The sequence below is a fragment of the Nycticebus coucang genome, chromosome 12 (assembly GCF_027406575.1).
Source record: "Nycticebus coucang isolate mNycCou1 chromosome 12, mNycCou1.pri, whole genome shotgun sequence".
Classification (NCBI taxonomy): domain Eukaryota; kingdom Metazoa; phylum Chordata; class Mammalia; order Primates; family Lorisidae; genus Nycticebus; species Nycticebus coucang.
In genome coordinates, this window is record NC_069791.1 from 73771404 (window position 1) to 73784369 (window position 12966).

General features: G+C 56.3%; 1 protein-coding gene across 6 annotated transcripts in view; it reads right to left on the reverse strand.

Annotated features, from left to right (window-relative positions):
- Nucleotides 1–235: 235 nt before the first annotated feature.
- Nucleotides 236–12966, reverse strand: part of MLXIPL (MLX interacting protein like) — a 35971-nt gene continuing 23240 nt past the window's right edge. For 3 of the 6 annotated variants that reach the window (XM_053555874.1, XM_053555878.1, XM_053555872.1), the window contains exons 3-16: nt 10297–10379; nt 10008–10097; nt 9676–9720; nt 8981–9182; nt 8751–8831; nt 5267–5436; nt 3488–4031; nt 3214–3281; nt 2716–3138; nt 2504–2623; nt 2222–2349; nt 2015–2138; nt 1271–1400; nt 236–1001 (exon numbers count right to left, since the gene is read on the reverse strand). In XM_053555874.1, coding sequence (XP_053411849.1) covers nt 883–1001; nt 1271–1400; nt 2015–2138; nt 2222–2349; nt 2504–2623; nt 2716–3138; nt 3214–3281; nt 3488–4031; nt 5267–5436; nt 8751–8831; nt 8981–9182; nt 9676–9720; nt 10008–10097; nt 10297–10379 — 2327 coding nt within the window. In that variant the 3' untranslated portion in view covers nt 236–882. The remainder of the gene's footprint in view (nt 1002–1270; nt 1401–2014; nt 2139–2221; nt 2350–2503; nt 2624–2715; nt 3139–3213; nt 3282–3487; nt 4032–5266; nt 5437–8750; nt 8832–8980; nt 9183–9675; nt 9721–10007; nt 10098–10296; nt 10380–12966) is intronic. The other 3 variants (XM_053555876.1, XM_053555875.1, XM_053555873.1) reach the window with 3 other exon arrangements.

Here is a 12966-nt window from a genome sequence, read left to right on the forward strand (position 1 = left end):
GAGAACAACAGCCTCCTGACTGGTCTCTCTGCTTCCCTCTGTTCTTAACTCAGCACCCAGGGGGAGCCTGTGGAGAAGTAACGATTGATGTCCTGCCTCCTTTGAAACCCTCTAGCAGCTTCCAGCTCAGAGTAAAAGCTCAGGCCCTTTCCTGGCCCACAAGGCTCTCTCAAAGCCACCTCCCACTGCCACAAGGCTTTCTCTCCAATCCAACACATTGACAGGCATAACAACACACTGGCAAACAGTTTTTGCTTTTATTGGTTAAGAACTCTTTACAAAATCCATACACGCGCATGTCCACACACACACACAAGATGCCTGCCCTGCTCTGGCCACCCCAGCCCTGGTCTCTCCCATGATCAGACCTTCCTAGTCTCACCCAGGGGAAGCCATCCTGCATCCCCTCTGGGTCACCAGTGAAGAAGCAGAGAGAACCTCCTGTTCTGGTTCTCTGTTCAGGAAGAGGCCTGTGTCTCACCCGTGGGGGAGCAAGTGGGAGTAACAGGGAAACATCCTCTTCCCTCCTTTGAGCTTTTGGGGTTGCCAGTTTAGGCCCCCCCCATCGTCATAGGGGCTAAGATCTTGGGTCATCTAGTGGTTGAACTTTCCCCATCCCCATTTTGCAGATTGGAAAACAGAGGTCCAAAGAGTGAGTATGAGTCACCCAGGGTCACAGTACTAGAACACAGTGGTAGAGCAGGGACAAGGACTCAGCTCTTCTCAGCCTCCAGGAGGTAGGAAGCATGAGGCTTGGACCCTGCAACCCTCAGGGAAGGGGACTGCCAGGACCTGCGGTGGGAGAGGAGTGCCCAGAAGTTATCTCTGGAGCCAATGCCAGGGAAGGCAGCCCCAGGGCAGCTGAGTGAGGTGAGGCCAGGGCTACAGAGGTTTGCCAAGGGTGCCCTCTGTGACTGCCCGTGTGGCTTGCTCAGGGATGCAGCCTGGGTCGGTCAGGATGCTTGTAGATGTACTCAGCTGGCGTAGGGAGTTCAGGACAGCTAGGGGAAGAAAAAGAGAAAACTCCTGGAGTCAGGATCCTACCCTTGGGGGTGAAGTGAACCCTGGGGAAAGACACCAGTTAGCAAGACTGTCAGCCCCTCCCAGGATCTCTGTTTGCAGGAGTCCTGGTGGCCCGTCCAGGGGACATGGTGGGGTGGCCAAAACTTTAGGCTGTGTTGAAAGCAGGCTGTATCTGGGGTCTGAGCAGGGCAGAACCCCCCGCCCCAAGGCCCAGACACTCTGGTGGGCAGGCAGATGGCTCACATACTTGGCCGGAGAGCAGGCAGGGAGCAGTACTGATCCAGCCAGGCCAGTGAGGTCTGGCGGAGGCTATGCAGGCTTGCTGTGGACACCATCCCGTTGAAGGATTCAAACAAAGGCCGGATGAGGACACTAAACTGGGCCCAGGTCAAGGAGTAGGCCCATTGTCCAGCTGGTACCCCATCACCTCACATGTACCCTTGATGCCTGACCCAAACCAGGAGAAGGAAGGGCCTGGGCACTGCCTTGACCCCTGAGGACTCCTGCCACAGCCCTCCTCTCATCATAGTCCCCCCCTCCCATACTGCCAAGGCCTGCCCAGTTCTCTGGCTGTCAGCATCCTCTTCCCTTCCTGGTTCCTTCGTGGCTCTTGTGTGCTGGACCATCCTCCATCCCTAGGCTCCCTGCCCTAGCTTGGTTAAGAGCTTGACCCCTGAGCCAGGCAAGGGAGTAAACTCCATACCTTCTTTGGGCCTCATACCACTCAGAGTCTAGGTTCTCCCAAACTGTCTTTGCCCCCACCCCCAGTTTTCTTCTGTACTCACAGCCCATCACTGGACAATCCTGCTGGTCCAGATGCCAAGGGTCTAGAAGCAGGGGGCAGAGACAGAGCCTTTTCCCTTGGGAGCAGCTCTGAGCCTTCCTGGCTTGCAAAGCTGAGCCTGCATCTTGGGCACAGCCTGGTCTAGCTTTAGCCTTCACCCCACCACAGCTCCTGAGGTCTCCAGACCACTGGTCTGAGTGAGGATACCACCCAGAACTTCCAGTTGTGCAGTGTCCGGGTTCGGACATAGTCATCAAACATGTCTCGCATCTGGTCAAAACGCTGGTGTGTGATGGGCACTCCCGTGGCAGGCAGCTGCTGCTGGCACAGGCTGGGAGTGTAGGGAGTCAGGGTTGGGGTCAGATGGCATGTCCCCCTGGCCCCAGCACCCCCCACCCCAGGTACCCTTCCTACTTAATGGCAGCGTTGAGCTCCTCAATCTCATCCCGCAGCTGCTGGGCCTCCTCCTGCATGGCCGCCCGCTCCTGCTGCAGCATGACAATGTACTCTGCTGTCTTCTGCAGCGTGGTAGCCTTGCTCACCTGCAGGTGCCACCAGTGTGGGCTCAGGCAGTGACGGCTGCCCCATCCTGGGACCCACAGGGCAGGAGGAGGCAAAGGTATCTGGAGGTGCTCTGGGGGTGCCAAGGAAGAAGCCCTGTGGTTCTCTGGGTGCCAGCATGGGCTGGGGGCTCACCTTGAGGCTGGGCTGGGCACTGAGTGTGCTCACAAGCCCGTGAAGGGTGTCAAACCCCAGCTTGATATTGAAGCGTCGCTTCTGCTCCGCAGAGATGTGTGTGATACGCCGATTCTCAGTCTTGGGGAACAGACAGTACCATGAGCCTAGAAAGGGACCCAGGAGGGCCTTAGGATAGCAACTCGATCTTGGGGTAGAAGGATGGTACCCACTTTGTTGTTGTCAGCACGGCCCCGGCTTAGGATGGATTGAGGTGGTGAGATGCAGATGCTCAGGGTCCCTGGGCTGGGCATGGAGTTGAGCTCCCCTGATAGCCGCCGCTCACTGCCTGTGGCAGGGACAGACAGACCCACAGACAGACCGACACAAGAGAGAGGGTCCCATTGCCCTGCTCTTCTCATCCTGGCCCCAGATGCAGTACCCCCTTCTTCCTGCTCCTCCCTCCATCCCTTAAACTCCCCCAGTCCCTGCAGACCCTCTTTACCGCTGGGTGCTGGGGGTGAGAGCCGCTCTGCCTTGGGGACAATCAGAGGCCTGGATGGGGCCAGTGTGGCTGGGCCTGGAGGTGGCCGGGCTGGTGTAGGGGCTGGGGTTTGGGGAAAAAAGGTGCAGGGGAATTCGGGGACCGTCTCCTGCTGGGGTGGAGAAAGGTAGAGAATCAGGGCGAAGCCCCTGGGCACACCCCCATCTCCCAGGGCCCATCATCTTACCGGGGACCCTGGCGGCCGGAGGAGGGCACTGGACACAAGTGGTGGTTCCAAGGCTTGCTCAGGCTTGGCTGTACACAGGCAGAACTGTGAGGGCTGCTGGGGCTGGCCCCCATCATCTCTCAAGACCCCACCTCACCCCTCCTAACAGCCATGCCCCTCTCAGGTACAGGGCCCATGTTCCCCAGGATAAGCCTGTCCTTTCACCCAACCCCACCCTCTGCTCCCATGGGCCCCTACCTCCCCTCTGCCAAGGACATTGTCCCTCCCCTCTCACCTGCTGTGAGCAGCTGTGTGAGGCAGGGGTTGCTGCCCCCAGCAGTGGCAGTGACTGTGGGGCTGGTAGTGGCAGGGGCCAAGGTGGGGGGTCTGGCTTTCCGTCCCCTAGAGGGTGGCTTGCCTCTGGGCCATGTGCCCTGAGATGTGGAGAAGCAAGGCCCAAAAGGGGGCTCTGGACAGCCTGTGGCCATGAGGTTTATGGGGAAGGGGGTGCTGGTAAGGCCTGGGGAGGGCTGTGGGGTAGCTGGGAAGGGTGTGGGAACAGGCAGGGGGGATACTCCCAGGCCAGGAGGGACAGTGGGGAAGGGAAGCCTGGGAGAGAAGAGAGACTCTTCTTGCAGCACAGCAGGGGGTGGAGCCATGGGTGGGAAGTGTGGTGGAGGGCAAGGCTCCAGGCCCAGTGCTTTGGCAGGGGGAGAGTATTGGAAGAGAGGTGGGGGTGTCAGAGGGGCTGGGAGCTTGGGCTTGGGGTCTTCAGGAAGGAGGAACTCAGAGCTCAGGAAGGTGCTGGAGTCCAAGGGGCCAGGGCTGCTGTTGCGAGCCTGGTCAGGAGGGACAGAGAGACACTCAAGAGGCAGGGGAGAAGCTGGCCCTTGCAGCCACCCCAGCAGCCTCCTGCCCTGGCCGAATTCTGGACTGTGCCTTGGGGAAAGATAGGAGAAACGATCTCTGCCTTCTAACTACCCCCTTCACCCCTGCCCATACACACATACACGGAAGGGAAATTATTATCTGACGAGAGGAGGGAGTGGAATTCTTTTATGCACAAATTAATGTGATAAAGAGCATCAGTGTTCCAACTCAATCTATTTGGCCACCAAATAACTTACGTATCCATCCACTAACTTGTCCACCAATCTCTCCATCCATCCATCTATTCACCTACCTATTTGTTCTTTCATCTCTGAGCTAGCTCATCTATCTATTCACCAGCCCACCAGACATTACTCATTCACCAATTCACCCAACCATCTACACTTCCTTCATTCATTCACCAACCCATCCATAATTCATCTGTCCATCTACCATCTGCATATTCACTAGCCACTTACCCACCCACTAGCACATTCATTGAGCCATTAAACTATCCATCTACCAGCCCATTCGTCTAACCACCCACTCACCTACCCATATAGTCACCAACTCATCCACATGCTCACTCATTCATTCACTCACTGAACCCATGTGCTGATGCTGTTATGAGCTTGAACTACACTAGGTCCAGAGGAGATAGTGGTGAGCAAAATATAGCCCTGCCAGCACTGTGTGCTGGAGGAGAGAGACCTCTCAACAACCAAACTACAAAGGTGCCTGAAAAGTCTGATGATGGAGGGAAAAGGGCTATATCCCAGCAGCAGAGAGGCAACATCCAAATTGGGCCTAAGGAGTTCTTAAGCCTGTAGATTCACTGTTTCCTAGACATGCATGCTCAGCCTTTTCCTTGCTGCCTTTGTTCCTGCTCTTCCTCCCATTTGGCATGCCATTGACCAGTTTCTCTAGAGGCCCAGAATTCCTCCTCTCCAGGAAGCCCTCCACAAGCAACCCAGCCCTTAGTGGTGGCCCACTTCATGGTCCCTTAAGCCTTGTTCCACCATTTTGGGCAGTTCTATTTCACAGGGCCTTCCCTCTCCAGTTGGATTGTGCTCCCAAGGACAGACATGAGACCACTCTTCCCCTCCAGACTGTTAAGCCCAAGACTGAACATCTGCTGGGTATGCATGGGGTCAGGGCCAGGTCTCAGGTGAGCCAGGCAGGGCTGGGTGGTGGGTGGGCTCACCTGCAGGCGGCCATGTCCTGAGAGGTGGGTCATGCCCGAGGAGGCAGCAGTCACCTCTGGACCCAGGATCCCACTGCTGAAGAAGGTATCAGCCATGGGGCTAAAGCTAGGGGGCTCCAAGAAGTTTGAAGATGTGGGCGTCTGTGGGGGGCGGTAGTTGGTGAAGAAATCTGTAATTCAGACACATGGGGTGGCAGCACTTAGGGCCTAGGCTGTGACTGGCAGACAGCTGGAGGAAAGTGGCCTCAAGCCCTGTCCCTAGCCTGGGCTGGTGGGGGTGGGGGGCATTCCACAGGAGATTGTGAAACTGGGAGAGTTTCTGTCTCACTCAGGGGAAGCAGCCACAGAGACTTGGGTGGGATGGGCCTGAGTGGAGGCATAAGGGGATGATAAGGGTGAGCCGGATGCAGCCCCCCAGCCTCAGCTCTGGCTCAGGAGGCCCCCTCCCTGTTCCATGGCTGCTCCCCTTCCCTGCTCTGTTGGAGGCATAGAAAGGGGGGCCATATAGAGGGTGCCAAGGTAGGAAAGGGGTGTGGTGCCTGGGGAGGAGGTCTGGGGTGGGAGGAACCCTGAGATGGCAGGAGTTCGGGGGTGAATTAGAGGTGAGAAGGTCAGGGGTCAGTGGGGCTGGGACTAGTTAGGTTTGTGAGAAGGTCAACAGGTGGGTGACAAGGGCAGAGTCTGGGATTGAGGTAAAGGGTCTAATGGAGTGAAAGGGGCCCAGAGTGGGCTCAAAGAGGGGTAGAAGTATAAGGGACTGGGATGCCTACAAGAGCAGGGGGAGGCCGCCAGATTGTTTGGGGTGCGGGTTGTGTAAGGCCTGGGCTATTCTGGTTTTGGGAAGCAGCTGCCTGTGGCCTGACCACATCCCGGGCCTGGACACTGCCCGCCTACCCGCTCCCTTCCGGGCACCTTTCTCTGACCCTGACCAGCCTGCGGTCTATACCAGCTTCCAAGGCCTCCTGGTCTGGGCAGATCCGACCCCATCGTAGCAGCTCCCCACTGGCCTGGGATGGCTCCCTGCCCCCACTTGCCAAGAGAACTGGCCAGATCTCTCCCAGGAGCCACCTCCCAGGAGACCAGGAGTAGGTTAAATAAAGTCACCCCAAACCCAGACCTGTTGAGGGTCAAGCTTGTGTGTGTGTCTTAAGTGACACTGCTTTGTCAGAAGATGTGGGACCTGTGTGTGGGAGCTGGGGGACTCGCAAGTGTTAGCGTATAGCATTTGTCTGCCTCCTGGGTATCTGTCCCTGTGTCTGTACTTCCATCTGAGTCCTTGTGTGCCTGCCCTGCCATGATTGCACAGTGTATGCATGTCTGCTTTGCACCCACATCTGTGTGTCTTTCCTCAGCCACATGGTTAGAAGATGTCTTCTTGCTATTCTGCTTGCCTCCCTTAGACAGGAGGACTGGGTGGGAGACCATGACAGGTCGCTGGTCCTTTGCCCCACCTCCCAGGGACCATGGCCCCATTGCTAGCCTCTGAGGCTCAGGATCTAGAACCAGACTCACACTGGGCCTAGCCCCTGGATGCTCAGGGCTTCAAGCTGCTCCTTGCTTACACCTGCTGCCCAGTCCCCAGGGGCTGGGTAGGGTCATGGGGCAGTGAGCCTATCTCATCTCTGAGTCACGGTCACTCAGTCTTGTCCGCACCCTGCTTTGAGAGAAGTCACTTCCCAGATGTACCCACACACCAAACCCTGAGTCCCTCCCTAGCCTCTGTTTCCCCCGTAGACCTGACCTGCCATCCCTGCCCCGAGCTCTTTCCCCAGGCTCTGAGCCTCCATAGCGCTCTGCCCCTCTCAGGGTTTCCAGCAAACCTCTCCGGTGGGGCTCTTGCGGACAGTAAGAGCAGCAACCCTGGAGGCACTGGTGCTGGCTTGCCCCCCAGTGCAGGAGCAGCTAAGTGAGAAGTTGCTTCCTACCTCCAGTCTGTGCTGCTCTGGCCCAGAGCCTGGGTGGGGGTGTTCAGACTCCTACCTGTGGTGGAGGTCTGTGTGTCCAGACAGGGCTGCCGCCCTCCCAGACTGCTCTGCTCCCAGGGCACTGCCATCCACACTTCTGCCCCTGGCACCCACCCCCCCAGGGCTGGGGCAGGGGTGGGGGTTGTTCCTCATTCCCTAGTACCCGCCCCATTGGCCTCCACCTCTTGACTGACAGGCCCAGGATCCTGTGGGAAGGAGTCAGGGGGTCACTGAAACTAAGGATTTGTCCCAGGGACCCTCTTTCTGTTCCCTGGGCCTTGGGTGAGATAGGCTGAGGCCTACTGTCTACCTGAGGCCCCTAAAATGTATGATTATGGGAGCAGCTGCAAAATCTACAGCCAAAACGACAATGTGGGGAAAAGTCTGTTGTGAAAACAGACTTTTGTCCATCTGGGCTTTTATTGACACGACTACCTCTGGAAAGACAGTAAAAAATCAGTAGGTCCTAGGGTCAGGAGAGGGAGCCAGGGAAATTTGCTACTAAAAAAAAAAATTCTGGCGGCAGCGCCCATAGCTCAGTGAGTAGGGCGCCAGCCACATATACCCAGGCTGGTGGATTTGAACCCGACTGGGGCCAGCTAAACAACAATGACAGCTGCAACAAAAAATAGCTGGGCATTGCGGGGGCGCCTGTATTCTCAGCTACTTGGGAGGCTGAGGCAAGAGAATCGCTTAAGCCCAAGAGTTTGAGGTTGCTATGAGATGTGGCGCCCCCAGCCCCGGGCAAAACTGCAAAAAAAAAAAATGCTTTATAAGACATAATACCTGGTATTGTCTTTAAAATAACACAGGAGAGGGCGGCGCCTGTGGCTCAGTGAGTAGGGCACCGACCCCATATACTGAAGGGTCCAACCCGGCCCCTGCCAAACTGCAACAAAAAAATAGCTGGGCGTTGTGGCAGGCACCTGTAGTCCCAGCTACTCAGGAGACTGAGGCAAGAGAATCGCTTCAGCCCAAGAGCTGGAGGTTGCTGTGAGCTGTGACACCACAGCACTCTACTGAGGGTGACAAAATGAGACTGTCTCCAATAAATAAATAAATAAAAATAATAACATGGGAGAAAAGAGGTGCGATCTAGATGAAACAAGATAGGCCAAGAGTAGTAGGTTAGTGGTTACAAGGGGGCTCATTGAACCACTCTTTTGGTGTGCAAGTTTGAAGTGTTCTTTAATAGTTTTTAATGCATCGTGTAGTAATAAATCGACCTAATCAAATCAAAGTCTCATTCTTTCCCCGGAGTCTTAGCATCTACTGTTTTTCCTGGGGGCCTCTGTAGTGTGCAGCTTCAAAGCCCCTGGTCCCCTGCCCTCATCTGAGTTCATAACAGCTGCACCTGAGGGCTGGGCAAAGGGAGGCTAGGAAGATCCCTCAGAAACTACCCAGACCATCCTCCTTCCTGGAGTGGCCTGGGATGGGGCCTGTGTTCTCACAGCCAACCCAAGGCTTTCCCACACTGACCCTGCCCCATCCACTCACCCTGGGGGAGGGGCCTGCCCCACCTGAGATCTCCATGCAGTCATCCAGGCTGGGCTGCAATGGTGTCAGGTCTGGCTGGATCATGTCAGCATTGTTGACGTAGGCTGAAGGGGGCAGTGGTGATGTCAAGAGCAGTGGGCAGGGTGGCGTGGGGGGTCCCCACCTCCTGGTTCCAGCCATTCTTCCCTCGGTAGCTTGGATCTCACAGGACTGAGCCCCTCTTTCCTGCCCCTTCGTGGATATAGGCCCTCACCATCCTCAGGGGGCAGCTGCAGAGGTGAGGGGCTGGACTGAGTCATGGTGAAGAGCGTGTCGGAGATGTCTGACAGAAAGCACTCGAGGTCCAGGAGCTGCCGCCCACCAGGCTCCTCCTCTGGGCCCCCCAGCAGCACAGGTACCACACTGGAGAAGAGCTGCTCGCACCATCTTTCTGGCGGTGGCCACCTGCCGTCCGCCTAGGGGGACAGAGTGGTCAGAAGCCCCCGGAAGGCTCCCACTGCTACTGGCCTCCATCACCCCTGGCTGGGGATAAAATGAACAGCTTGCCAGGGGGCCTCTCTGTACATCCCTTCTCACCTTTCTGTGGTGGAACGAGTTTGTTGCCTGGCAGGCCGGGGTCACACCATTGGCCTCTAACAACTCCCCCCAGGATAGCTTGCTGAAGAGACAGGAGCTTCCTGTCTGAGACCCTAGTTCTCAGGCTCCTTTGCTCCTCCACCCTCCCACTCCTTGCTCAGTGGCCTGGGGTCTTCTTAGTACTGCAGCCTCTGGAGGAGAGACAGGCTCAACTCATCAAGCAGAGGATGACAGTCTTTCCCACTCCCCAAACATTCCCCCTTCACTCCCAGACACTATCCTGCCAACTGAGGTGGGAGCTGTCAGTTCTCTGCATCCCACATACTTAGGAGCCAGGAAAATTTTTCCCTGCTGGACATACCGATCACCCACCTGCTTAGGAGCCAGGAGATCCCCTTCCCTGCTGGACTTACGGAGCTGCAGGGACACACAGAGTTGGACGTGGGACCCCTTGCCCCCGCCTCCACAATTCCCTGCCAAAACCTCCTCCCGTATTCACAAGCTCCCCCAGCAATGGGATCCCCTATTCCGATTCAGGAGGCATCCCCCACTCCCCGTAAGGAGGCTGCTAGGAGATCCTGAGGCCACAAGGTGGCGCTGTTGGCTGGGACTTAGTGGAGGGCCCGAGGGGTACTGGTGGGGGTCCCTTCCCGGGATCTGCCAGGAGACACCGTGGCTGGGGCCTCCCCTGGGACTCCACGGACCCGCTTCTTGTAGTAGATACGCCACTTGTGGTACTCGCGCATCACCACTTCGATGCGCCGCTTCCAGTAGTTCCCCTCCAGGACCACGGCCTGGGGAGGGTCGAGGGAGGAGGCTCAGTGAGAAGGGCACTGGCGCCCCCCTTGCACCCACCCTTATCCAACCCCGTCGGGGCTCCCCCCTCTCCCGCCCTCCCGCCCCACCGCAGCCCAGAGCGGGGCGGGGGTTGCAAACTGGAGGGATGGGCCGGGCTGGGCTTGGCGGGGCGGGCGGTGTGGGGCCTGCAGCTACCTCTGGTTTCCGGTGCGCGTCAGCCTCCGGCCCCTGCAGCGGCGTCACGAAGCCACACACGGGGCTCTTCCTCCGCTCCACATCTATGAGATGGGGGCCAGGTCAGGCGTACCCAGGTGTTACTCTATGAAATCCAGCCTGGCCTTTGCTGTTCAGGTTAAGCACTCACTGGTGCTGCCTCTGCCAGGAAGCCGTCCTACCTGCTCCAGCCCTTCCAGATCTTCCTTAGCCTAGTGAAACTATGAAAGAACCTCTGAAACCTCCTCTGCCTCCCTCCATGGGCTAGGAGGCGGGCAGGCAGTGCTTGCTGAATGGTCGTCAGGCCACAGGCCACAGGCAGTGAAGGGCTCCAAGGAGATCCTGGTCACAATGGCAAGCCAGGTGCTGTTGGCTGGGACTTAATGGAGGGCTGGAAGGGTACTGGTGGGTATCCCTCCATCTCAAAGAACCACTCCAGGGCTGCTTCTGGCCACCTGCCTGAGCCCCTCTCCCACCCTCTCCGCTCCCCTCCCAGTCTGCAATCCTGGCCTCTCCCCAGGCACCTCCCTTTTGTCCCATAAACACATTCCAGGCTCTTCCTTATCTTCCAAGCCTTTGCCTCCCCTTGTTGGGTTAGCTACCCCAACAAGCTAACCTTTTGCCCCTTGGCACCCCTTTCCTTTCCCCCCAGATTTGCCACTTCCACTACCACACATCCATCTCATTTTCACCCTCTGAAACTCAGTGTCTGCTCCCTGCGCCCTCACCCTGAACTCAAGGCCCCATCCCATCCTCTTCGGCCTCCTCCCCAAGTCTCAGGAACATTCCCTGCTCTCCTCCCTCCCTGACTGCTTTTCATTGACTCCTTTGCAATGTTCACCCCAGCCTCCCTCACCTGGCCTCCTTCCAACTCCAGCCCGTAACCAGCTGGCTGGGAATCTTCCACTAGGATGTCCCAAAATTTGCCACAAAAATCCCACTGACTCACAGCTTTCCTGATCTAATCATCACATTCTTGATCTCACTTCTATGGGATCTGTGATGTTTTTCCACCATCCGCTCTCCTCCATCTTCTCTCTCATTGTGCCACCCCCTAGTCTGGTGCCATTTCTCACATGGACCTCCCTGACTCATGCTCTTTAGTCTATCTTCCTGCTGTAGCCAGGGCAATTCTTCCTAAAGTGCAGTTCAAGCCTGAAACCCTCCATGGGTCCTTACAACCTTCAGGATAAAGTCACTTCTTAGCTTGGTTTCCAGGTCTCTCTGTGACTTAGCCACTATTTGCTTCTCCCACCTCCATGTGGCCCACCTTGAAGCCAGGCACTGGTCTTTTTCCCCTGGGAATCCCTTGCCCTTCCTTCCTCTCCTCATCTTTTGGGACAGGCCCACCTCTAGGAAGCCTTCCCGCTGCCCAAATCCCACTGCTCTGTCTCTCGCCATCCACCATCTCTTGCCATCTCTCTGCATGCTTGCCTCCTGCGGGATGTGACACAGGAGCTGCCTTGGCACAGATCTTGGCACACAGCAGACCTCTGGAAGAGGCAACCCTAAGATTCTTCTCGGCTGCCCTGAGAAAGAGGACAATTACTGACCCACAAGCCAACTTCCTCTGGGACAAATGAGGACACAGAGGAGTGGGGACCACCTGGACATGAAATTTATTGGCACTTTCAGCATCACTTAAAAAGTTCTGTCCTGGGCAGCACCTGTGGCTCAAAGGAGTAGGGCGCTGGCCCCATATGCAGGAGGTGGCAGGTTCAAACCCAGCCCCGGCCAAAAAAAAAAAAAAAAAAGAAAGAAAAAAAAAGTTCTGTACTAAAGAACATTCTCCAATACAGACAGGAGGGGTTTTGTCCTTTTGGTGAGTCTGGCTTGGACAGAAAACAAAAAGACAGGCTTGGCACCCTGAGGCTCAGTGGTTAGGGCACTGGCCACATACACCAGGCCTGGTGGGTTTGAACCCAGCCAGGGCCTGCCAAAACAATAATGATAACTACAACAAAAAAATAGCCAGGTGTTGTGGCAGGCGCCTGTAGTCCCAGATACTTGGGAGGCTGAGGCAAGAGAATTGCTTAAGCCCAAGAGTTTGAGGTTGCTATGAGCTATGATGCCACAGAACTCTACCGAGGGTGACATAGTAAGACTCTGTCTCAAAAAAAGAAAAGAAAAGAAAAGAAAGAGACAGGCCCAAAGGTTTATAGACTCCCAGGGGCCTAGAGAAGCAAGAAGGGTCTCAAAGAGTATCTTCCCCTGGCTTCCCAGGTAAGGAAATGGGCACTAGGAAAGAGTAAGTTTGTTTAGGGCCTCCAAAGAGCCAGTGATGAGTGGCCCAGTGCCCTGGACAAGAAGACTATGACAATGTGGCCTCCTGGGCCAGGCTTTGTTTAACACTGATAAGTTTGTCATTGAGCTCAGCCATACAACCTTTTGACAATACATGGATAAATCAGGGTGCTCACAGCTTCAGGGGAGAGATTAGGAAAGCAAACAAACAACAGAGATAATGCAAAGTGGAAAGTCCTTCTTGCCCATGAGAGGTGCAAAGTACCCGGGAAGATTGGAGGAAACCAAGAGGATTTTGGAGTATGGGACAGTGAGAAATGGGTCAGGAAAGGAAGGATCTGGGAGGCCAGAAGCCTGAGAGAGATGGCAGGGCCCCTCCTGGCTGAGCCAAAGGTGAGACACCATGTG